This window comes from Ursus americanus, chromosome 6, assembly GCF_024610735.1.
Source record: "Ursus americanus isolate L20-20 chromosome 6, mUrsAme1.1.p, whole genome shotgun sequence".
Lineage (NCBI taxonomy): Eukaryota > Metazoa > Chordata > Mammalia > Carnivora > Ursidae > Ursus > Ursus americanus.
Window position 1 is genome coordinate 68,108,245 of NC_142132.1, and position 26,629 is coordinate 68,134,873.

Genomic DNA, 26,629 nt, shown 5'->3' on the forward strand with positions numbered 1-26,629 from the left:
CCAGCCACCGGCCGCCCCCGGGCACTCCCGGAGCTCCGGGTCTCAGTCTGTTTCCAGTGAGCGCACCGAACTCCGTGAGAAGTCTGGTGGCATGTGCTCCGTGGCTCACGGTCTCAGTCTGTTCTCTCGCGGGTGCCGTCCTTGAGTCCGCCTGCTCCCCCAAGCAGGTGGCTACTGCTTCCCGGCGCCCGAACGTGGCGGCTCCCTCCCCCTTCCGTTTATCTTCCGATATCTGTGCCGGGTTTCACGGCTCCCCGCTTCGTACCTCAATACTCAGCGCTGGAGATGTTCATTTGTAGAGATCCAGATGCATCTTCCTGCGTCTCATGCTGATTCCGTGGATGTTCAGGCTGGTCTGGTACCTATCCAGCTCGACTCAGGGGACCGGCTGAAAAAGGGGTCCACTACTCCTCCGCCATCTTAACTCCAAGCCCCCTTGACACAGTTTTGAACCAGCCCTCTCTGCTGCCTCTGCCTCCCTGAGCCATTAGGGTGAGATTGTTCATTGGCCTTTGGGTCTTGTTTCAACAAGGAAAGACAAGACCAAGTAGGACAAAGTGGCAACACATGTATTCAGGGTGGGGATTGAGTGGTGTCATAACATAAATGATGTTCTGTGTATTCTGTGAGCACATTCATCCCACAATTCTGTCACCTCCATACTTTGTTTGCCTGCTCATTCTAGCCTGAGAATGGTTTTCAGGGTACCTTTGTTTCCTTAAAGTCAGATCTCTCCATTAATAAGGGAAAGGACTTGCATTTATGACATCACTTCCCCTCTCCCCCAATACTATTGTGTAGAACTTGTGTAGAACCTAAAATCCATCCCTTCCTCTAGAAATTCTTGATCTCTGGCACAGCCCAGTTCTTCTTGCTGTAGTGCCAGCACAATGAATGGCACCAAGCAAGAAACACCGGGAGTCGTGCTGGACACTTCCCTCCCCCTGGACTTTAAGCCACTGCATCTCTTAGATTTCATCCCCTAAGTATCTCTTCCTTCCATCCTTAGATTTTACCGGTTTTTGTCTGGACTAACACACTCGTCTCTTAACGGGTCCCTGCGTCCATTCTTCCCCTGCTCCTATCCATCCTTCACCTTGTAGCCAGTCTTCTTTCTCAGATGCATGTAGGATCATGTTCCCATTTCACTTCTCTCTGTGATGGACATTTTTAGGATAACTGGTAAACTTAGCCTGCAATAACCCCATCTCACCCCGGCCCTTGCCTACCTTACTAATTTCTTTTCTTGCCACTCCTTTCCCACTGCTGGTAACTTTCTCTCTGGCACTTCAGTAGTTCTGGAAGGCAGCATGTCTGTTCCAGATTGGTTTACACCTTTGCCTGCACTCTCTCCTGCCTTCCTCTTAGATCCTATTAGACCATCAAGTCTTGGTTTCAATGTCCCTTCTTTTGGCTTCTCTGCACGTTTCCCTAGCCCCATCCATATTATGTTCTAATATAGCTGTTGGATTTCCTCTTGGATGAATTATAAACCATCTGGGGGGAGAGAATAAGACCCTGTCTAATTTTAACTTTTTTTAATCTCCAGCACTTAGCATAGTGCCTGGTCAAAGTCCACTCTTAAGAAATGGTCATTGAATGAACAAAGGAATGTTCAAAACACATCTTATCTACAAATGATGATTGTCATTGTTGTCTTGTTATTAGTAGTCGATAACTCTACGAACAATAGAGTCATAAAGTATTAGTGCCTTCCGGGTCAACATAGTTAAAAACCTGACAACAAAGTTAGAGTCTGCCACTTACTGGCTGTATAAGCTTAGACAAATCATATAATCTTTCCAAGCTTCAATTTCTCCCACCTGTAAAATGGGATATCAGAGTTGTTTTGAGATTTAATGAGATGGTGTATGCCGTGTATCTGGGTTATATATAATGCTGAATGTGAGTGCTCCAATTACAATCACCAGTAAGCTCTTTAAATAGTAGGAGTGTATATAGTCTTTGAGACCTGCTGTCTTTGTGTTTTTCTGTTCCTATTTGTTTGTAAACAAGTTATTGTTAGAGTGGCAGCTGGAATACCTTGGAGTGCCTAGTTTAATACCTTTGGAGAGCAGAGAGAAACCGGAAAGCCCACATTAGAGGGACTTTTTAAATATTTCACAGTAGACAAACAAAGTTATTTTCCGTCATGGCGATGTATTGGGTGGAATGACCTTTATCAGTTGATGACAGTGATGTAGCAGAAGGGACAGTTTTCCACTTGACCTTTCTACAATGTGCCAGCTTGTCTCCTAACACAAAATAAGTTACAATTGACAGGCTTGATAGAACACTAACCTGACAGAAGCTTATTGTTTGCCAGGAGATAGGCACTCCAGCGGCCCCTGTTTGCTATAGAACATGGTGACTTTCACATCCCCAAGGGTGGCTTAGAAATGAGCACTCCCTAAGTCACTGCCAGAACATTTAGTGTAATTAGTTCCTCTGGGAGTTTGTTTTTAAATGAGATTTGTTCATAATGAATTTTTATTGCCACAGACTTGATTACTCTGCACAGGCCAGACTATATTCTTTCGCCTTTTCTGTCTTTGTTAGCTCTCTTTCTCTCTTCTTGGCCAAAACAGCACAGGATGTTTTCAGCACATCTTTCTTGTATTGCTTCATGATTGCCTTTCCATAAACTTTACTACTTCCCTTTAGTTTTCTGCTGTGGGGTATTTTCCCTTGAGGTTTTTCTCCGTGACGGCTAAAATGTGAATTTTGCAAGTTTGCTCCTTTTCCTAGGTAGTTGTGGGGCAGAAGTGGTTTTGGGGAAGCAGGGAGAAAATGTGTTGCTGGTCAGCCTTGCAGGTTTGGTGGAGGAAATTGGTTCTGAGGATCCGTTGACCCGGGTTTTAGCCTTAGTTCTGATACTAAGTGCATGGATGATCACCGGTTATTTACCTCTCCTCTTTAGGAAGTCAGAGGAAGGATTCCATTTTTATTTGGAGTAGATGGAAACTGTTTGTCCTTATCATGAAAATCTTTACAAGTAGAAAATGTGCATGCCATTCTGAAACTTTTCCCAGAGCCAGATCTGCCATGTTGTGACAGATCCTGTCTTCATCTGCTAAATGGGTACGATAACATCTGGCTTATCCACCTTGCTGGGCTCATGTGAGAAACAAAGGAAATGTTAAATAGGAGAAGTGTCCTGATTTAAAGAACTCTACCAACATACTGGCTAGGCCTGCCTCTGGCTGGGGAGCTATGGATAATGCTTTCTGCTTTTTAGGCTTTTCCATACTACACATGAAAAAAAGAAAAAGAAAAAAATAAAAAAAATAACAGAGAGAAAAAAATTAGAAGGAACTCCCCCCCCCCCCAAAAAAAGGTTTGAAAAGTCAGAAATCTCATGAAGCCCTCAGTACCACAGCTGAGGATTTGGCATCATGTTCTGAGTAAGTAAATCTCACTGAGATTAACATTTTATGCATATCTTTGGAATCAGAAATTCACTTGCATCTTGGGACTCAGAGTCTGTCCGTATCAAAACAGTGGATGAAAATACAAATCTTTTATTTTTCTTGAAGACCTTATACAATGAAATATTCACTTACGTCAGACAAACTTGGGACAGCAGTGGACAGTCGGCAGCTTGTCTTTGCTTGTATTTACAGCTCCTCAACAGTTTTGAATCTGTGTATTTTTTCAGAATGCTGGAGGACTGGTTTTCAAACTGTGTTCTGAGGAGTCACAGGGATCCTTAGGGGAGCTGGAAGGGAGCACCATCCCAAGTATCAGAGTGTCTTGGCTTTTATCAGTTGTTAGTACTCAGTAAGACCACATCTTTTTTTTTTTTTTTTAAAGATTTTTTATTTCTTTATTTGACAGAGATAGAGACAGCCAGAGAGAGAGGGAACACAAGCAGGGGGAGTGGGAGAGGAAGAAGCAGGCTCATAGTGGAGGAGCCTGACGTGGGGCTCGATCCCGTAACACCGGGATCACGCCCTGAGCCGAAGGCAGACGCTTAACCGCTGTGCCACCCAGGCGCCCCTAGTAAGACCACATCTTAAAAAGGGTTCGCACAAAACAAAAGCAACAAAAAACAAGGACTTGAAGAGTATTGCCATTAGACTTAACAATGAGACCTCAGAAAGTCTGAACTATATGGAGAGGGAGGAAGATTCTGGGGATATTGGCTGGAAGCTTGACTTTTGGGTGTCCAAAACCACAGTACGCTAGAAGGGCACGGCCTAGAAAGACGATGGCATTTGCCTCTAATCTTGTCCCAAACAGTGAGGGTGGGACCGTCCAGCATGCTTAGCCCTGAAGCAGATCCTCCCAGTTATCCCCACTGGAGCAAGTGCTTCCGATCAGCTCCTGTGAACTGGTTTCCCAGCACGAACAGCAGTGTGCTTCAAATACTATTAGTCCCAGTCGGGATGTTATTTTGTGTCCATTCCACTTAGAGGCTTTTGTTTTCTTCTTGGCAGGTGGAACCAATTGCTTTGGATCCACCATGGAAACCTCAACATCCTGAACTCCTATTAATGAAACTCCCTAAATTTAAATAAAACAAAACAAATAGATGCTAACACAGAGCCAGCTAATACGTCTTCAGATATAATGAAGAGGAAAAGAGGATTCAGATGGAGAATATGCTCATTTAAGATAAGGGTGACATCGTGCTCCTCTCTCTGTCTTGTTCTCTCTCTCTTTTTCTTTCAGAGTAACAGTTGTTGGATGCTGGCCATGGGCTGGAGAAAAGTCAGTTGAGCATTTCTGCTCACTCTAAGGCCTGTCTCATTAATGTTCCCATCCTCTCTCATGGCACAAGAAAGCACTATTGTTCAACATCTGTGTTTGAAGTTCACTTTTTGTAGGGAAAAAAATCCCACCCAAAAGTGAGTGGAAAAATATGCTACGACTAATGCCAATCATGGGAATTCAACTCTTGGGGCCTTTTGGACCATAACAAAGCACCCATTCCCCCTTGGTGCCCATACGTACTAATTGCAGGTACCACGTCTGGGCAAGAAGTCACCTGCCCTGCAAACTCAGGTCCCTAACACGATGACAGGCTTTGTCCCACCCTTCCAGAATTGTTGCTGTGAGGTCAGATCACTGGCTGTGGACTCAACTGTTTTTATGGAACTTCTTTCTGGTCCAGCCCAAGTGAGAGATGTTGCTTCTGTGCAGTCTGACACTTCCATCAAAGGTCATGTTTCTTTTTAACATGTCTATTACATCAGACTGCTCTGAGAGTTGGCCCAGAGAAGATATTAAAAAAAAAGGGGGGGGGGCGCCTGGGTGGCACAGCAGTTAAGCGTCTGCCTTCAGCTCAGGGCGTGATCCCGGTGTTCTGGGATCGAGCCCCACATTGGGCTCCTCTGCTGGGAGCCTGCTTCTTCCTCTCCCACTCCCCCTGCTTGTGTTCCCTCTCTCGCTGGCTGTCTCTCTCTCTGTCAAATCAATCAATAAATAAAATCTTAAAAAAAAAAAAAAGGTCCCGTTCTGGCTTGTAACTTTATAATATATGGTCAACTCTGGTGATTTTTGTCCCATCAATCAGGTTATTTTATACCCTCAGTCATTGTTCAGTGTATTCTCAAACCCAGGCTTCCTCCCTCCCCTCATCTCTTCCCCCGACAACCGTGGCTGTTCAGTGGCAGTTGGCCATTTTGTTTGCAAGAGCAAAGCTATGCTAGGCACTTGGCACTCAGAGACTCTGGTGATGAAGGGCAAGAACTGATGTTTCATCCTCTCCTTCCCTTCCTGCTCCCTCTTCTGGGGCCTCAGGGTTGGGGGGTGGCAGCATCTGCTGGAACTTCAAGTGTCCAGTAGCAAGATTGTCTACTCAGTGCTGATGTCTCAACAATGAATTCTCTAAATCAGTGGCTTTCACAGTTTTGACAGTGACCCATGCTGAGAAATACACCACGATCCTATACGTGGATAGGAACAAAAATGCAGCCCACTCTGACTTTGTGTTCATTCTATTCTAGTTCATGAATAGTGAATGCTGGTCACCAACCTTTAAATCGATATTACCACCCACTCATGAGTTGGACCAGCATTTTGAAAAATACTGCTCTGGTCCTTCAGATGAGTTTGAATGCTCAGCAGACAAAAACTGTGCGTGGGACTGGGGCAGTGCTGTTACTCTGGGCTGTCTCCTAGAATGGACTGCATAATGCCTGGGGTGCCTGAATGCCTGCCTGCCTCCCTGGGAGACCTGGAAATCCCTGGCTCTTCAGGAAGTGGCAGGGCTCCAGGAGAGACTTTTGCCTCTTCGTGACCCCTGCTTCTTGCTTTCACCCTGAAGACTTCTTACCATGTTTGAAGGTGACCTCAGAGTGGCCTGTGGGTTCTAGAACTTCGCAAATGTTCAACTCTGAACAAGATGCAGTTTACTGTTCTTTCAGACATCCCATCTTAAAGTTGGGTTCCTTGAGGCCCTTGACCTTGGGGAGACAAACAGGGTGTGATGGCTCCTGCCCTGTAGAAGAGGAGAGGACCTGAGTCCCTAGAGCCTTGAGTTCTGTTCTTCTGCCAAAGGCAATCTGTTCTCCCGACTCCTTTGCTTTAGTCTTCAGTGTATAGACTTGGGGGCAGGCTTTCTGGAATTCCTTTTCCTAGGTCTGTGGTGGGATAGCTGGCTCCAGAGTCTGGCCTTAAAGATGAAGTACCGTGTATCTTTTGTTCTTAACTGTGGCCTATCTCCAATGTGATTTTGACATTCGTCTGAACAATTCCCCCTCTCCCCGGGAAGGAAAGGTTCTCAATGATAACCATCTTACACTCATTCTGAGTCTCACTCTTGCTTGGTTGGTGTAGTCACCAATGTGACTCTGAGTGCCAAGTGCCTAGCATAGCTTTGTTCTTACAAACAAAATGGCCAGCTGCCTCTGAACCAGATACCAGTTGGTTTTCTGTACAGAATTTGGTCCCCATCCATTAGTGTTCTTCCTCGTTTACTTCACCATGATCCTCATTGCCTTCGGGGTCACTGTGTGTTTCCAGAGGCAGTGAGTCATGTCCCTAATGGCTGATTTTGGCTCTAGGCCCTCCGCCCATGTTTCTGTAAGTGTTGCTCCTGAGTGACCTCAGACAGGGCTCCAGTGGTGTGGAAATGGGGATGGGGAGTCACCCAGGGCTGCGCAGAGCATGATGAAGTCCCACTGTGATCAGGCTCCATGGAGAGGCCACAGTCACAGGGAACTGAGGCTGTCTCTCGATTATTGACTCCAGTAATTCTTACATTTTTACATCCACAAAACACATCCTAGGGTAATGGTGATATTTTCCCAGTGTGCTGGAAAAAGCCAAGCTGGCACTGACTGAGCTGGCTAAGGGTTCCTGTACCCAAACTGCTGAGGACGTGGGATTGGCCTGTTGGGGCTGGTGTCTTTGAGGGGATGAGGCTAGTCCTGTGAGTACTGGGAAAACTGTACACTGGAGCTACTGGAATGAAACGTGGTAGCCTAATGTTGCTGGCATGTCACAGACAGGAACAGGAAGGCAACAGCAGGGAGCAGATGGGAAGGAGCAAGTGCCTTCCTCCTCCAGCCTGCAACCTGTCTCTAGTGGCCTTTATTGGCAGAGCCTGACAAGTGCCAGTGGCAAAGGTGGAAGTGTGGTTGGTCTGCAGAGGCCCTGCCCCAGCACAGGGCAGAAGATAAAAGATGGGAGCTGAATGACAGTGAGACAGTGGCTTAATAACTGGCACATCTCTCCAATGACATCTTGCTTTTCCATGTTATGAGCCAACTGAGAGATAACAGAGGGGGCAAAGCAGATGGAGATCCGAATATCAGTTCTAAACTGATACTGCAGAATGTGGTGTGGGTCTATGGCAACAATGGGCCTCTGAATAGCAAACCCTAGAATAAGAATTACCCCAGCCACAGGCAGTGATAAGCTGCAGCCTCCCTTTTGTTGGGCGTCTTCTCTTGTGAACCCGAGTTATTGGAGAAGCAGAACAGAATGAGTTCTTTGCAAGGTCACCTGACCTCCAATGAAAAAGGAGGGAAAGAGGGGCTGAGTTATGTCTGCTCAGCCTTGCTCCCAAACTCACCAACCAGGAAACTTACTCCATCTCCCCGGGCAGGTGTAAGGGATGGGGCAGCAAAGCAAATCCTCCTCATGGATACCTTGGGGTAGGGAGGACTCCCTACATAACGTGAAAGGTGATATCCCCAAAGCAGTCCACACAGTAGGCGGCCAGTTCTTGTAGGTTGATGGTATCACTCTAAAATGCATTTTCGCCCAAACAATTCTAAAGGTAGCAATTCTGTATGATGTGGTCTCAAGTCATGTTGAAATGGGACTTGAGAAGGGAAGGGATGAACTGCATAATCCTTCTGGAAATATCACAAACACATCCTTTCTTAGCCTTTGATAGATCAGGGTCAATGGGGAGATCTTACCCTCCTTGCAAGAATTTGGTGTGCAACTATTCCGAATTGTTAATTAAGAGAGGACTTACCTTAATAGAATCAACCTGTGAGTAGAATCAACCTATAATGCAGTCAAAACCTAGTAGTTAATGATATTAATCATATTATAATTTTTTATTAAAACACCAGTGCCTTGGTGCCTGCTACCACTTATTTGCTGGTGTCTTCAAGGTAATACAATAGATAAGCACATACACAAGATTATCATAGAAAACTCAGAAACTCTTCATCATGCCTAAGTCTTTTTTTTTTTTTCCATTGGGGTCCATTTTCTTTTTCTTTTTCTTTTTCTCTCCTTTCCTTTCCTTTTCTTTTTTTCTTTTTTCCTTTCTTTTCTTTCTTTTTATTATGTTCAGTTAGCCACTGTATAAATACATCATTAGTTCAATGATTCATTAGTTGCATATAACACCCAGTGCTCATCACAACACGTGCCCTCCTTAATACCCATCACCCTGTTACCCCATCCTCCCACCCTCTCCCCTCTGAAACCCTCAGTTTGTTTCTGGGGGTCCCTAGTCTCTGATGGTTCATCACCCTCTCTGATTTCTCTCCCTTCAGATTTACCTCCCTTCCCCTATGGTCCTCCATACTATTGCTTATGTTCCACATATGAGTGAAACCATATAATTGTTTTTCTCTGCTTGACTTATTTCACTTAGCATAATCCCCTCCAGTTCCATCCATGTCGGTGCAAATGGTGGGTATTCATCCTTTCTGATAGCTGAATAATATTCTATTGTATATATGAACCACATCTTCTTTATCCATTCATCTGTTGAAGGGCATCTCAGCTCCTTCCACAGTTTGGCTGTTGTGGACATTGCTGCTATGAACATTGGGGTGCAGGTGCTCCTTCTTTTCACTCCTGTATCTTTGGGTTAAATACCTAGTAGTGCAATTACGGGGTCTTAGGGTAGCTCTATTTTTAACATCTTCAGGAACCTCCATACTGCTTTCCAGAGTGGCTGCACGAGCTTGCATTTCCACCAACAGTGTAAGAGGGTTCCCCTTTCTCCACATCCTTGCCAACATTTGTTGTTTTCTGTTTTGTTAATTTTTGCCATTCCAACTGGTGTAAGGCGGTATCTTATTGTGGTTTTGATTTGTATTTCCCTGATACCTAGCAATATTGAACATTTTTTCATGTGTCTGTTTGCCATTTGTATGTCTTCTTTGGAGAAGTGTCTGTTCATGTCTTCTGCCCATTTTTTGACTGAGTTATTTGTTTTATGAGTGTTGAGTATGGGAAGTTCTTTATAGATCTTGGATATCAGCCCTTTATCTGAAATGTCATTTGCAGATATCTTCTCGCATTCCATGGGTTGCCTTTTAGTTTTATTGACTGTTTCCTTTGCTGTGCAGAAGCTTTTTATCTTGATGAAGTCCCAAAAGTTCATTTTTGCTTTTTTTCCCCTTGCCTTTGGAGACATGTCTCTGAAGAAGTTGTTGTGGCCGATGTCAAAGAGGTTACTGCCTATGTTCTCCTCTAGGATTTTGATGGATTCCTGTCTCACATTGAGGTCTGTCATCCATTTTGAGTTTATCTTTGTGTATGGTGTAAGAGAATGGTCAAGTTTCATTCTTCTGTATGTAGCTGTCCAATTTTCCCAGCACCACTTATAGAAGAGACTTTTTTGTCATTGGATATTTTTTCCTGATTTGTCAAAGATTAGTTAACCATAGAGTTGAGGGTCCATTTCTGGAGTCTCTATTCTGTTCCATTGGTCTATGTGTCTGTTTTTATGCCAATACCATGCTGTCTTCGTGATCACAGCTTTGTAATATAGCTTGAAACCAGGCAACGTGATGCCCCCAGCTTTGTTTTTCTTTTTCAACATTCCCTTGGCGATTTGGGGTCTTTTCTGTTTCCATACAGATTTTAGAATTGTTTGTTCCAGCTCCTTGAGAAATAAATGCCAATGGTATTTTAATAGAGATGTCATTAGATGTGTAGATTGCTCTGGGCAGGATAGACATTTTAACAAAGTTTGTTCTTCCAGTCCATGAGCATGGAATGTTTTTCCATCTTTTTGTATCTTCCTCAATTTCTTTCATAAGTGTTCTGTAGTTTCTAGAGTATAGATCCTTTACCTCTTTGGTTAGGTTTATTCCTAGGTATCTTATGGTTTTTGTTGGTATTGTAAATGGAATCAGTTCCTTAATTTCTCTTTCTACAGTCACATTGTTAGTGTATAGAAAAGCAACTGATTTCTGTGCATTGATTTTGTATCCTGCCACATTGCTGAATTGCTCTACGAGTTCTAGTAATTTGGGGGTGGAGTCTTTTGGATTTTCCACATAAAGTATCATGTCATCTGCAAAGAGAGAGCACCTTGTCTAAGTCTTAAAGCTTTTGTCTCTTTTCTTCATAGATACCTGTGCTCCTTCCTGTAATTTTATATTATCTACCTCCAGGTATTTCTGTCGCTAATACTGTTGCTAACGCTTACGGTGGAATTTAGTGTATCAGTGGATGATGGTGTTCCTCAAAAGCCTTTGTGATTTATGGGTGATTCAGAACCACTTGCACCTGGGAAGCTAAAAGTGGTTTGTGCTGCCTACATGTGTGGATGGAGGACTGGGCAGGAGCCAGGAAGAGGGACAGGATGCTGTTGTGCATTTTACAGTCTGAGAAAGGAAGCACAGAGCAAGACTGGCTAGAAACTCCTCTGAATCTGACACTCCTCCCGGTGTTGGGCCACATCAAATGCATGCTGAATTTTAAAGAGATGCCATTTGATTCGAGTTAAATCTAAATCAACAAGGTAGGGCTGTCACAGCAATTTCCTTGAATTACTTTTTTTGCTTCACAAATCTGCCACTTGCAGTTTTCAAAACAGTTCACAGGCATTCTTTTCTTTCACAATAATTTGGTGGCACAAATTGAACTAAGATTCTCATAGGTAGGATGAGAAAACGGAGTCTGAAGGAAGCACAATAATCTCAAGTTTACAAAGTTGGTCCTGCTGAATCCAGGACTAAAATCTAGATCTCCCGATCCTTAAGCAAATAAATCCTTTTAAAATGTTGATTTTCTTCCTATACTAGAGGCTCTTACAGAAAGAAGAATTAGAACACTTCCCTTTACATTGTTTATGTGATTATACTATACATATTTAGATATTTATCCTTAGTGTAACATCTTATACAATCTATGATGTTTATCTTTAAGATTCTAGTTTTAACAATTATAAAGCCAAGATTTATTTTGATAGCTTGCATATAGCACTCTTCACTCATTCCATAAATATAGATTAAGTGCCTTTTATAGCACATACTCCGTTAGATACTGGGGAGAGAGCCATTAACAAGACACCATCGTCTTCTGCCGTCAGGAGCCTCGAACACAGTCTTCCTGCTGTGGGATGGCACTTGTCACCTGTCCCCCATCTGGGTCCAGGAGATAGACTTTTCTACCAAATGGAGGTAAGGGTCACTGAGCTGTCAGCTACCCTTTATTTTTGTAGCTCAGGGGTTGTGGAGCTCTGTCTTTGGAGTAACGGTTAGCCATTGTAAGATCCCAATGGCTGGGGGCCTTGACTTCAAGCCGCCTGGAACCATGTGGGGAATTCAGCTGGTTCTGTAGAGGACCCGAGCTCTTTCTTGCATTGGGCTTCCTGTTACTATTCCATTCCTGCTCTGGGAAGAGGTTCCCACTAACTCCTGTTTTAATACCTGCATCGTGTCTAAGGACTCTGGGAAGATACTTTTAAAACTAGTCCTACAGAGCCTTCTAATTTCTTTTTTTTAGCTTCTTCCTATTTATAGAGGCATTACTTGAGACCAGCGCATATGAAGCTTCACAGCATGCTAAAAGCATTGCTCTTTATTAGTCATTCTTATCTTTGGCTGCCGTTTAGTGATTTCTCTCTATTAACATCGCCTTTGAATGGAAGGTCACTGTTTTATTTGTATTGTGGTTCTTCCGCCCAAAGAAAACAGCTTAATTCTACTTTGTTCCAAGAAACTAATATTCTCGTGTGCTTTATTCCTTCTGATTGGATTTCGTCCTAATTGGAATGGCTTAGGCTAGTGGAAATAATTTATTTAATCTTAGTTTTTTTTTAGAATATTCCATTTTACCAAGATCCCTTTATGCCACTCAAAGAATTTAAGCTGTTTGTGTTGCCATGTTGTTAGTCAGAGATCAATGTAGTACAATCGTCTTGGCATTGAGCATTACGACACTCGTGTGTTCTATTCATCCGTTGCAGAAAGGGGATGCACATCAGTGTGGTTTGCGTTATATTTTTTAAAAACAATGATGATAGCAGTTGCTCAACAGTGAACCCCTAATGTCCTGAATTCCATTAGAGATAAATGTGTTAAAAGATGTTCTACAAAAAACAATTAAGTCTTAAGAGATTGCAGGTTGTGGTGATTACCATTCAAAGACAAGAGAGCCTGTGGTTTCTGAGTACTGACGAACAGATGTGTCCAGCTCATTTTTTATGAAAACACTAGCAGAGCAAATTACTCATGAAAAGTCTATTCATAGGAACTAATTGAATGCCATGTCCAGTTTAATAGTGAAAACTGAGTGCAACCAAAACCAGGAGAGAGAAATAATGAATAGGCAGTTGAATTCTTCCATTTGTATGACTTCTAAAAATAGCCTCAGTGCCAATAGTATGTTTTCATGTCTGAAAGGCACATCAGTCTATTAAATGGTCCAAGGCCCTTTAACATAACGTGGAGAAAGAGAAAGGAGCCCTTAAAGGAGAAACTCAAGTGACCATTTGGATTTTCAGTGGTGTCATTTTACAAGGCTATGGTTGACATGGAAAAGGCCCAAGAACTCTTGGCCAGATCTTTAAGTTGTGTTATAGCTTGCCAGAAATTTTCTTTGGACTTGTTGGCATAGTCAGTCTGCTATAAGAGAATTATTCTTTTAATTTCTCTCTTAACTAGACTATACCTAATAAATATCCATATTTAGTGTACAGGGCGGGTTCAGTTAACAGCCATGCATCTAGATTGCTAAATGAGTTACTAATTGCCTAAGTGATTAACCCATTTTTGTAATGACTGATCATATATTTAAGTTCAATTAAAATAAAGAACATGACATGAAAAATTGTTTCATGTAGGAGGATCTGCCATTACATTTAAAGTAAGAGTTTCTCTTTCGGAGTTTACACATTTTGACGTGGCTGAAAAAAAAATCACATGCAAGTGTCTGACCTCATAATCCATGCTAGTTGACTCCAGGTAGGAACCCTACTGCCTTTTGCCTCAGTGTATTAGCTGATGATTGCCTTTTATTTCTAAAAATGGATTTTTTTTTACTAATTATTGAAACAATACATGATCATCGTAAAAGCATTTAGCGAGTTCAGAAATACAAATAAAAGAAAAAAAATCATCGTACTCTTCATGGCACAGATATGACCACAGTTAATATTTTGGTGTATGTCCTTTCTGACATTTTTCGTTGTGCTGCTGAGTGGCTTTTCCTCTCTTGTCCTTTCTTTTGGGTTCTCTGCATTGTAGCTATTTGGAAATGATCCAAAGAATGTTCCTCCTTCTTGGGTAAGTGCTTTCAACTCCTATCTCCTAATAAGCAGCTGGAAAGTTGGATGCATCTCTCTTCCTAATATAATCAGTAGAGATGATGGCAGAGATGATGGTAGGAGTTGGTGGTGGTGGGGGCGGGGAGGAGGGAGGAGGAGGAGTAGGTGGTGGCACTAATGTTGGGAGTGGTAGAGGGGATGGTGGAGCACGTTTTTTGGTACTTAAAAAGAAGCAGACAACTGACAGTTGCCAGTGGAGAGTCAGCCACCCCAGATTCGGAACAATGAGCACGGACCACATGTATACAGTCATCTGGTTTCCCACAGTACTGATGAAAGCAAACTTTAGAGAAGGTTTTCCTAGTTCAAAAAATATGAAGCCTTTATAACAAGTAACCAAAATTCAGTTGGTCAGTTACTTCCCTAGGACATTTGGCAACAGAGGAAAGAAGCATTTTCTATGATTTTAGTTTTAGGAGTTGAGGCAGAGAATCCATTACCAGCCATCCTTTCAGAGACATGATCCTGAGGAATTTGATATGTTTTCTGATGTGTGTGAATACTGAGATGCAAGCCTCGTTTTCAAGCCTATTGACAGCATGTGTGAGCACACTCATACACACTCACTTATACACAAATACTCAGCATGCTAGTCCTATGACACACTCCAGACTTGGGGAAGGACCTGGAACGTTCATTACTTTTGTTATTTTGATCACACACAGTTTATTTTACTTGGTAAATTCTTGCTGGGGAAGAACAGATGCTTCAAAACAATATTCGACTGAAATATTTCAGAGCAAGTCAACAAATATGTATTAAGAACAAGGTGACAGGCTAAGTGCTGAGTAGGTAAGTATCCACAGGTAAATTATTGCTTGTCTTCCAAAACTTTTCTCTCTCCCCCAAATGTTTGTTTTCCCTTTTTATCCCACAAGCAAGTGATTTCTCAGTCTTCCTTCCTCACATTGGCCGGCTTAAAATATAGCATTTCTAGAAATCCTCTTTGGCGTACACCGAAAAGACCTATGACCCAGGGAAACCAAGCTTACCCTAAGCAGTTTAGCATTAAGAATTTGAGAAACCAAATCTCTATTTTTATGCAGAAATCAAAGGGTAGAATAAGGAAGCAGTAGGCTACTTAAGAAATATAGCACTTTTCTAAATAATAAATACCTCAAGATATTACAGCTGATTTTGTAAGAAAAGAAATTGAAAGAAAGTCACCCACAGTCACGCTGACTGATGGACAAGACTCTTAGTCCCTCAAGTTTGTTTGTTTTTAGAACATATTGGTAATCATAGAAGTACAGATTATCTCTACATACAATTCTGTATATTGCTTTTCTCTTGTAATATGAAAATATTTCCCCCAAGTTTTTTTTTTCCCCCCAAGTTTTTGACTTGCTACATACCATTCCCTGAGTCGATAGACACTTATTTATTTAACCCTGTCCCTTAAATTGGATCTGAGGCTCCTTTCCACTTTTGCCAGTGTCTTCATTTGTTTTGGCTACTGACAGTGTCCTGTGAGAAAGGTGCATGAAGTGGCCAATGAGTTGACAGAGTAGTTTGCAGCTGTGTCATGCATTCAGGTGTGTATTTTGGGGCGTGGTGCATACAACAGGATGTCATCTGGCCTGAAGGACACAACGGTTAAGAACATAGGTTTTGGAGACACCAGATGTTGGGTTTATTTCTGGATCTGCAGAGCTATGTGACTTATCTAGAAAAATTTCGTGAACTTTCCATGAGCCTCCGTCTTTTGATCTGGTAAGTGGGAACAACCCTGTCTTCCTCATGACATCCCTGTGAGGATGAAATGATCAGTGCTTGGTACATGCAGTGCTTGTATGATGGTTGCTGCTCTTCCGTGTCTCCACTATTCCTCATCCAAGAGGAAACAGTCATTTGTTTCCTCAGCATTTACCCAGTGCCTGTTGTGCGCCTAGCACTGAGCTCTAGGTATCGCCGAGGCAGAGAAGGATGAGGCTCAGCCCCTGCTCTCTGGGTCCCCTGTCTCCAGGAACCCAGACAAATGAATAGACAGATGAGACCCCCGTGTGACGAGGGAAGCTCTGGGAGCAGCTCCCGGGAAATATAACAGAAAACGCCCTGAGTTTGGCACAGACAAGATCAAGGTTCAAATTCTGATTTTGCGGCTGACTCATTCTGAGGCCTTGGGCACATTACTTCAATTCTCTGCAGTGTAGTTTCTGCATTTGTATTCCTGCTGTACAAGTTGCTGTGAGGCTCAGAAATAATGTATACACAGTGCAGGGCGTGCAACAGATGCGCGAAAATGATTATGCCTGAAGGCTTCAGTGCCCTAACAGGGGCTGATTTTTATGATAATGAATCCGACAAAGTCCAGCATGGTGAAATGTCAACGACTGGCTCGGTTGTGCTCAGGGTAGTCTGAAATGCATTTTATTACAGTCAAATCCTTTGTAAGCTGGTCATCTGCATGCGATGTGTATGGTAATGTGGAAATATTAGAATATTCAACTCTCAATGAATAGCATTTCTTGGCCATTATGTAAAAACCAAGGAAAAATGACTTATGAAGACACTGATTGCTTCTTTGCTTTAAGGAGCCTTCTCAGAATGTAGAATGTCCGCACAGCCACGAATGTGGCTTACACCATATATTCTGTCATCCCACAGACAGAGCAGGGCAGCAGAAATGGAATCTATTTAGCAGGATGTCTTTATGTGTGATGATTTCTTGCTGCTCTGTGAATGCTTATTTGCTTATTTATTCATAGATGTACAAAGTACTTTTCTTTCATTCTGTTTCCAAATTATAGCCCCAAAGTAACAGGCATTTAGTACTGATGTGCTAAGGAAGACAGATGAACACTGACCCTCAATTAAACATTAATAAATATGTTGTAGTGGCATCAAAAAATGCATTTACTTGGTCCAAAATGGAATGAGGTGACGGTTAGCATTTTTATTGCGGTCCTACAAGTAAGGCAACGTTAGATCCATAAATTGAATACACTGTATCAATTAGGACCTATTATTTAATGTATCATTTTGCTTAGCACTTGATAATATCTTCTGTGGTTAAGCTTGACTTTGTTTGTTTTTACTATTCAGCCGTATTTACAAAATGCCACCAGAATTTCTAACATTATTGCTGTTCTATCAGTCCGATGGTCAGTGGACCGCATTTGTTCAGCACCTGCTGTGTCAGCACTCTCTACAGTTCTGGCTTTAAATCTTGAGCTACAAACTGAGATCAGATGAACAAGGTTTACAGAAAGCTTGCAGAGGTATAAAAGAGAAGACCAAGAAAGCGAGTTATGTTTCCTCAACCAGTGGGCCAGAGAGAATGATAGGAGAGATTTTCTTAAACACACAGCAGGGTTCATATAAATAAAGGGACATAATAGTCACAAATATAGCATTTAATAGTGCTGTGGTTATCTATCTATCTATCTATCTATCTATCTATCTATCTATCTATCTATCATCTATCTATCTATCATCTATTACTCAATCTATCTACCTACCTATCTTTTAATAAAGATTTATTTATTTATTTATTTATTTATTTATTTATTTTTGAGAGAGAGAGAGAGTGAGCACACGAGCTGGTGGAGGGCAGAGGTAGAGGAAGAGAGAGAATCTCAAGCCCACTCCCCACTGAGTGTGGAGCCCAACGCAGGGCTAGATCTCATGACCCTGAGGCCATGACCCAAACCCAAACCAAGAGACAGACACCCAACTGACTGAGCCACCCAGACACCCCTATATTTTTAAAAATAATAGTTTAAAAATAAATATTTAAAAAATTAAAAAATTATTATTAAAAATACAAATTTAAAAATAATAAAATATGGGGCGCCTGGGTGGCACAGCGGTTAAGCGTCTGCCTTCGGCTCAGGGCGTGATCCCGGCGATCTGGGATCGAGCCCCACATCAGGCTCTTCTGCTATGAGCCTTCTTCTTCCTCTCCCACTCCCCCTGCTTGTGTTCCCTCTCTCGCTGGCTGTCTCTATCTCTGTTGAATAAATAAAAAAAAAAAAATCTTTAAAAAAAAAATAATAATAAAATAATTTTCCACTTACAGAAAAGTTGTACATCTAGTGGTACAAAGAGCTTGCATATGTCCCTCCCTCTGATTTCCCAACTGGACACACATAGCCATTGTCACTCTGCCCTTTCTGACCGCTGAGAGTGAGCTGCAGACCTGAGGCCCTATCAGCCCTGCGTACCCGCGTGGCTGTTTCCCCAAACAAGGACAATCACGGACCGGCAACACTAATACACTGCTCCTATCTGGTCTACAGACCCCATACGCATTTCACCTGTGATGCCACCATTGTTCCTTTCTTCTTTCTGGTTCAGGAAGGGTTCACACATTGCATGCAGTTATGTCTCTTTAGTCTCCTCCTATTTGGAACAATTCTCAACACTCAAGTCTTTTCTGTCCTTGGAAGTTGTAAGGAGGGCAGACCTTCCATTCTGTCAGATGACCTTCCTTCTGGGTTCACTGATATCTCCTCATGGCGAGATTCAGATCATACAGCCCTGACAAGAATGTTATGGAAATGAAACTGTGTACTTCTGGGTGTATCTCGCGTGGTGTTACTCAAGGTCAACCCATCATGCCACCACTGCTGTGGTAGCCCTGACCATCTGGTTGTGCTGGTGCTTTCCCATCATGAAGTTACCATTTGTCCTTTGGAAATTGATTAGTAGCTTGAGGGGAGATATTCTAAGATTAAACCTCCATTCCTTTTTAAAAAAATTTTTATTTAAATTCTGGTCAGTTAACATATAGTGTAGTATTAGTTTCAGGAGTAGAATTTAGTGATTCATCATTTACATATAATACCCAGTGCTCATCACAAGTGCCCTCCTTAATCCCCATCACCTATTTAACCCATCCCCTGCCCACCGCCCTTCATTGCTTTTTATTAGTTGGCATTCTAGTAGCATGGATGTATATGGGTTCCTATTCTATTCAGTGGGTTATACTTCATTAATAGTATTACTTATTTCATTCTCATATGATCCCAGATTGTGCCTATGGGAGCTCCTTGTATTTTATGGACTCTTATTTGTATTCTATGGACATGTTTCCCTCAGTCCTTGAGCACATCCTCATTTTTTTTGTACAAGATATTCAGAGTCTGGTCCTGCCTACAATCAGCTGCTTCTCCAAAGGGCTTTGATTCCTTTCACAGAGGTTGGTGTTTGGAAATCGGATTTGTGTGCTCAGAGTGCTCACTGCTACTGGGGATCGTTGCTTCTATGTTTTCTTGGTGGGTAAAGACAGAAAATATGTGTAACTGCAAACAAACACGCATCTATAACTCTTTCCATCTCTATCTGTGAGTATCTGTATTAAAAACCATTAGATCATTACCAGTACTTCCAGTTCCATTACAACACACCTAGTGCTTTCTGCCCTTACCCCTATCCATCATTGTAAGTATATTTTCCAATTCTAAGGAATCTGGTTCTCTCCATCTTTCATATATTTACTTACTTGTTCCATCAGTTTATTTCTTAGTGTAACCTATCTCCTACACCCCTGGCCATCTCCCACTGGCTCCCTGTTTCCCCTCAGTGTCCCTCATCCTCAGGTACTGCGGGGCACCCCACCAAGCATGCCGCTGCCTGCCTCTGTGTGGCTTCCTGAGGCCCCTTGGCCCCCTGCACCCTGGGTGCTGGTGGGCACACCACCTTTGTGTTCCTTTACGGCCCCCTTCTACCAGTGGGGAAGGTTCCTGCCACCTTTTCTGCACAGGAAGACAAGAAAAGATCTGTTTATCATTTTGATCCCTATCCCCAGTCACTGAGTTCCTTAAGAACCAGGAGTGTGTCTTATTCATCTTTGTAGCCCTACAGCCTAGCAATATTGAGTTATCAGAAATATTTGTTAATGGAGTGAATACATGAAATAATAAATAAGCATGGAATTTGGGAGGTGAAAAATACTATTTTCAAACATTTCCAAACACTCCTTTCCCCCAGAGGAATCATTTTTCCGCACCCCCTATTAATGGAGAAAGTGGGCCACTCTGGCTAAAGCTTGTCCCTTCCCCCTTTGAGGTGTGCATGCCCTGAATGTTTGTGTGCCCCCAAATCCATATGTTGAAGCCTAACCCCAATGGGATGGTGCTAGGGGGTGGAGCCTTTGGCATGTGATTAGGTCATGAGAGTGGAGCTCCTGTGGGTGGGATTTGTGCCCTTATAAGACGAGGCCAGCTCACTCTCTATTTGTCCCGTGAGGACCTAGCAAGAAGTTGGCTGCCTGTCACCTGAAGGTGGGCTCTCCCCAGAACCCAGCCCTGCTGGCTCTGTGATCTCAGCCTTCCAGCCCCCACACTGTGAGCAATAACTGTCTATCGGGTAAGCACCCAGTCTATATACTCTGTTCCGGCACTGAGCTGACGAAGATGAGGTGGTTTCCAGTACACCTATTTGCTGCTTGACACCATCCATGGTTTCATGAAACATCTTGTGGAAATGTTAGTCCCAACGAGCAGATGAAGCTCTGAGATGTAAATAGGGGAAGTGATTTGTCAAAAGTATACTCGGCACAGAAGCCAGAGATCTCAGGGATGCTGAGAGTCCATGTTCTTTCCAGGTACGTGTCCCCACCATGTGACTCAGGCACAGAGTGTCTGTGGGAGAAGAGACAGCAAGGCTGAGCAAACTCGCTGGTGGTCTTGAATGCCAGCCACAGGCATTTGGCTTTTGTTCTGGCGGCCGGGTGAGGTCCTCCAGGATTCTGAGAACATTCTGTGATACATGCATGAAGGTGCTCGGCACAGCCAGTGTCTCTACATTGCTTGGTCTGTTCACTCATTTGTTGGCTTGTACATGGCTGAGCACCAGGAAGGGTGCTCTGCTGGGCCTGGAGGAAGGCTGGAGGAGGGCTGGAGAAATGCTGGAGGAGGGTTGGAGGAAGGCTGGAGGAGGGCTGGAGGAGGGTTGGAGGAACGCTGTAGGAATGCTGAAGGAGGGGCGGAGGAGGGTTGGAGGAATGCTGGAGGAATGCTGGAGGAGGGCTGGAGGAGGGCTGGAGGAAGGCTGGAGGGAGGCTGGAGGAGGGCTGGAGGAACACCAGAGGAGGGCTGGAGGGAGGCTGGAGGAGGGTTGGAGGAAGGCTGGAGGAAGGCTGGAGGAGGGCTGGAGGAAGGCTGGAGAGAGGCTGGAGGAACGCTGGAGAAACGCTGGTGGAACGCGGGTTTTGAGGCTGAGAGGCACCTCTTCCAGCAGAAGTGAGGGTGACGTGGGCTGCTGGAGGCAGTGGAGATGGGAAAGGAGGCAGGAGTGTGGCGGACACTAGCAAGATGTGGAGCATGGAAAGCGACGAGTCCAAGAACCCAAAGCTGTAGGCCTGGTCGGGGGAACACACTCAGGGCCTGAGGCAGAAAGAGTAAAATCTTGCAAGGTAGTCGGTGGATTTCATTTTCGATGTGATGAGTTTTACGTCTTTATGTTCATTTAGTGGCTAATGGAAACGATGTAAAGTGGCTTAAGAAAACTCACCGAACAAGAAACACCATGAGGGAAACTAACTTGAGTTTAGCTGGACACTCTTTGGTGCGTGCTCTCTCTGAGCCAGGTAGCAGACCCGTGTGGTTTGCACAGTGACAAGCATAGTGACACGGTCCCTCTGTCATAGGCCCAGGAGGCCTTGCACGAGGGGAGACTAATGGGAGGTTCTCATGCGGGTAGAAGTCTGGGTGTGCTGAGGCGCCATGGAGACTGGGGAGCCCTCCTGAGGGTGCTGAGATCTGACTGGGGAGTAGGGCTTGCCCAGGCCCCTGTGGGGAAGGGTGTTTCTGGCAGAAGGAATAGCAAATTCCCCCAGCTCAGCTCACAGTAACCTCATCCTGGTTGTTCAGGCCACAAACACTGGGGTCACTCAGACCCCTGTCTTCTTCCATTCCTGGTGTCCCATCTGTCAGAGAATATTCCAAATCCTGACACCTCCCACCACCCCCGTTTCACTTGTAGGTCCAGGGAACTGCAATAACCATGCACTTGATTTCGGGCCTTCTGCTCTCGATGGTCTCTTCCCAGGGGAGCCCCCGACTTACCCTGTTACAAGAGTCAGTCATGTCACTCCACTGCTCAAAACCTCCAGGTCCACAGACGGTCTTTAGTGATGACCAAGCCCACCCCAGCCCCCTCTCCCCTTTGCTCGCTGCCTCAGGGCCTTTGCCCTGGCTAGGAGCTCCCTCTGCCTGCAATATGGAATTAGTGACTCGGGGTGTACTTCAGGGGAAGTAGGAGAACGCACTCTCATGCTGGGCAGACATGATGCCAGCCTGTGAGGTGGAACCCCCGGTAGCTGAGCCATTTGAGAAGCTGGGGTAGGAGGCCATTCAGTGATTGGGGACAATAAGCTCTCGAGTGCGTGGTGACTGTCCCGGTGTACCTTTCCAGTCATAGAATGGAAAGAACTTTTGATGTCACCCTTCTGAAGGTGAGTGGCAATGCAGAGCACGGCGAGTCACAGGTATTTCCTGGGAGAGTTTGCATTTCCCTTCGAAACTCATGGTGAATGTGAGGTTTGGCAGCCAATTTACCGTTTCCGGCGTTTGGTTTTGCTGGATGGGCTTGCGGAGTCCGAGGGCTTCTCGCCGGGCAGTGGGAGGTCCTGTGTGGAATCCGGCCGGGGACAGAGGGAGGCCAGGCTGCTGTCTAGCGACCTTGCCAACACTCCAAGGCCACAACCTCACGGCACTGCTAACAAGAGCCAACGCTTCGGACACGTGCTCGGTGCGGGGCCCGCGCTAAACGCTTTGCCGTAGGTTATCTCATTTAATCCTTGGGAAACCTGAGGACGTCGATATGATTATTAGCCCTGATTCCACAGATTAGCAAACTGAAGTGTAGGAAGGTTAAGTGGCTGGCAGGTCAGCTAGGCACGGCAGGGCGGAGGTGTGCACATGGGCTTTGTCCTCATCCTGGTGTCATGGTGTCTCGACACAGCTTCACCACCACGTTACGACAGCACGGAGATGTTATTCTAAAGCTCGCAACATCAGAAATTTATTGCTTTTCATGGCAGTTTTGATTTTATATAGCACAGATTAAGTAAATAACCAAGTAAAAAAATTAAAATTAAAAAAATTAATTAAAATGAAAAAAAATTTAAAAAAATGTTTGAAGCTTGGTGTTCGGGAATAGGTGTGTTTTGGCGTTATTCTGGGAGAACTGCCAGGCCAGACTGCAGTGTGTGTTGTAGGTGGGGTGTCTGGAATAGCGCCAGCCATCACTGTGATGAAGGTGGCACGGACTGAGAGCCCTTGGCCATTACCTGTGACGTGGTCTTGAAGTCAGTAAATGACCCTTTCTGGTGCTGTTGGAATGAATCCTTAGCAGTTTCTCTTGCAAGTTCCTGGCTGTTGGTCCTGATGAGTATGGCAAGTTAACGGAGAGCATGTTTGCTGCCCACCACACCTGAGGCCTGCCTTTTCTCTGCCCAGGTGCGTGTCTTGGGAGGGGGCCAGCAGGAGAGAAGTGTCATGTCGAGGGATGCACTGCGATTAGCATAAACCTCTGCTGGTATACGACAAACAGTTTTGTCCAAAGTATTTAAAAAATAACAAACTTCTTGGGGTGCCTGGTGGCTCAGTCAGTTGTGTCTGACTCTTGTTTCGGCTCAGATCATGATCTCGGGGTCCTGGGATTGAGCCCTGCAACAGGCTTTGCACTCAGCCGGGAATCTGCGTGAGATTCTCTCTCACCCTCTCCTGTTCCCCCCTCTTTCTCTCTTTTTTTTTTTTTTAAAGATTTTATTTATTTAACAGAGAGAGACAGCCAGTGAGAGAGGGAACACAAGCAGGGGGAGTGAGAGGGAAAGAAGCAGGCTCCCAGCGGGAGAGCCTGACGTGGGGCTCGATCCCAGAACTCCAGGATCACTCCCTGAGCCGAAGGCAAATGCTTAACGACTGAGCCACTCAGGCGCCCCACCCCCTCTTTCTCTCTTGTGCACCCTCTCTCTTTCTCAAATAAGTAAATAAATCTTAAAAAAAAAAATAACAAGCTTGTTGGAAACAGCATTTTAATTTAAAGTTTGGTCTTATAGACATGGCCTACTTGGAAAACGGCCTGTGGGGCATAGAAACGTACAGCAGTGTGATCTAGGGTAGAGCCTCCAAACATCTTCTCACCATGGCACACACAGAGGATAACATTGGCATTGCACGCCAGGGTAAGCAGTAGGTGCCCATGGCCAGGGTGACTGCCTGGGATCCTGGATGGCCCCAGGGCTCACCTACTGCCCAAGGGTGGACCCCATCAAAGTTGCTGACCCCTCGCCTGGCAAGGACCAGTAGGAGGGAAAATCTGATGGATGGCATTTTTAAACCCAGTCCTTATATTTCTGCAAAAATAGATTTACGGGAGACTTTCCCATTCTTTAGGTGTTTGGTTATGAAGATAGTTCTTATTTGAGGGGATTCCAATTTCTGAAGTTTACTTTTTTAGAGAAAAATTGTTTTACGGTGATTCTGTATTTGTACCTTGTCCTAGGGAAACTTAAGGTCATTAAAAAAATAATAGGACCCCTCCCTTATAACAGAGGTGGATATGTGGTCATGGGTAACATAGAATCGTAACATCGCTTTTTTGACTTTAGTCATTATAACTGGATTTACCTTGAAGGGCAGTTCCCTTGAAGGGAAATGTTCCTGAAGTCCAAGCTTGGGCACTGACATTTTTCAATTGAAGACATGAAACTCATCAAAATTAGTAAGTTTTCTCCCAAGCTAAGACCGTGGTTTTAAAAATAACTAATATGTATCCTCCTATGGGGTGATCATCATTAGGACCACGATATAAATACATAAACCGGACGTTCTGATAAGAGGAAGAATAAAAAGCAGGGAGGCTGTGCCGTCACTAAAAAGAAGATTCTTCAAAGCAGCAGCTAAGAGACGGAGGTGCTGGCCATGAATGCGGGGGCTGTTGTGTTATATCATTAAGGTGAACGCGAGCTGGGAGTGGGGCTCTGGGACGCTGGGTTCCCTATTTTGAGTTTCACGGTTCTTGACTCCTCTCTCTAATGTTTTGGGTTTCCAGCCGAGGCGTTAAGACACAGACTGGATGAGCTGGAGAAAGAGAAGAGCAGCCTGCAGTTCCAGCTCCCTTCGAGGCAGCCAGCCCTCTGCAGCCTCCTAGGCCACCTGCATGCACAGGCCCAAGCCGCCGTGCGCCACAGAGCCACTCAGCCGTGAGTTCATGGGATTCCCCCACTTCCCTCTCCTGGCTCCCATGTGGTGAAGAGCAGGGAGCAGCATACCTAAGGAGACCCTCAGCTGCTTTTTCCTGGGAAGCACCCTTCAGTTGGTTGGGCCGGTGGGGGTTCCTTCCAGAGTGAGCGACTGGTGTGGGTCACGCTCCCGTAGGAAGCCATTTCTGCTCATTGACAGGGAGAGACCCTCCCCAAAGGTCTGGGTGTTAAGCTTCCCTGGGAAGCCACCCCTCTCAGATTGGCTCTTGTCAGGAGCCATTTGGTCTTCTGTCATCTGTTAAGCCAGTAAGATCCACAGGTGGTCCTCTCTGACTGAAGCCTGAAAAACACATCCTCCTTCTGACTCTCACTTCCAGCTCCTGATCAACTTTTGCTATTTCTGCTACCCAGGGGTTCCCCGGCACCGGTGGTATGTGGGGTGCAACTGCTCTTTCTAATGCAGGGGCCCTCAATCCTGGCTGCAAGTTTGAATCATCTGGAGAGTTTTGAAGGTCCAGCTTGCCACACCGGCCAAGTCAGGCTCTCTGGGGGTGGATCCCAGGCGCCGGCATGTCTGAAAAGTCTGAGGACCCTGCTCTCATCCACCTGCTTGTCGCCCCTCTTCTGGGTAAAGGCTTGCAAGGGAGCAGGTTTCTAGGGCATGCTCTCCGCCTCATCACAGTTCAGCCCTGCTTCTACTTAGGTGTAAGCATGGCCACAGCTATTCTATTTTATTTCCAACTTCCAGTGAGCCCCTATAATCGCAAGACTGATCGGCTCATTCCTACTAAGTGTACGTGGCATTGTACATTCAGTCTATCTTGGTGCTTCCCTGCGGCCTGGCTTAAGAGCAATGCCAATTATTTTCTCATACTCTCGCCCTGCAGTTTGCTGGTAGCACGTAGCTGAGTGCCCGGCACCTGGAAGGTGCTTCCTTATAAATATTTATTGAGTGAACTTTTACTGGGCTTCATAACGAGCAGGTGGATTGCACCTCCCTGTTTCTATTCATTTTTTCATCCGACATGGAGGTATCACCTCATTTCCTCTCCCTTTCTCACATGGGGTCCTTCCCACCTTGACTTCCTACTGAATTCTTTCTTTCTTTTTTTCTTTGGGGTTCTTTCTTGTCCTTCACTCTGTCTTGGGTCATTGTTAACATCTGCCAATGTATTGTGTTTCTATTTATTTAACAACATTTGCATAACAGTTACGAAGTGCTTTTGAAATTAGCTACTTTTTTTTCATTTTTAATATGGTAAAGTACGTGTAACATACAATTTACCATTTCAACCATTTTTAAGCATACAGGTCAGAGACATAAGTTCCTCCACATTGTTGTGCCACCATCACCACAGTCCATCTTTAGAACTCTTGTCATCTTCCTAAACTGAGCTCCCCACCCCCCATCCTGCCCCCAGCCCTGGGCCACCACTATTCTACTTTCTGTCTCTCTGAATTTGACTCTTCTAGGGATCTCATGTAAGTGGAAT

General features: G+C 44.5%; 1 protein-coding gene across 2 annotated transcripts in view; it reads left to right on the forward strand.

The window, feature by feature from the left end:
- DISC1 (DISC1 scaffold protein) overlaps positions 1-26,629 on the forward strand; it is a 364,802-nt gene that overhangs the window by 82,086 nt on the left and 256,087 nt on the right. For both annotated transcript variants that reach the window (XM_045783648.2, XM_087863118.1), the window contains exon 4: positions 24,986-25,136. In XM_045783648.2, the coding sequence (XP_045639604.2) occupies positions 24,986-25,136 (151 nt within the window). The remainder of the gene's footprint in view (positions 1-24,985; positions 25,137-26,629) is intronic.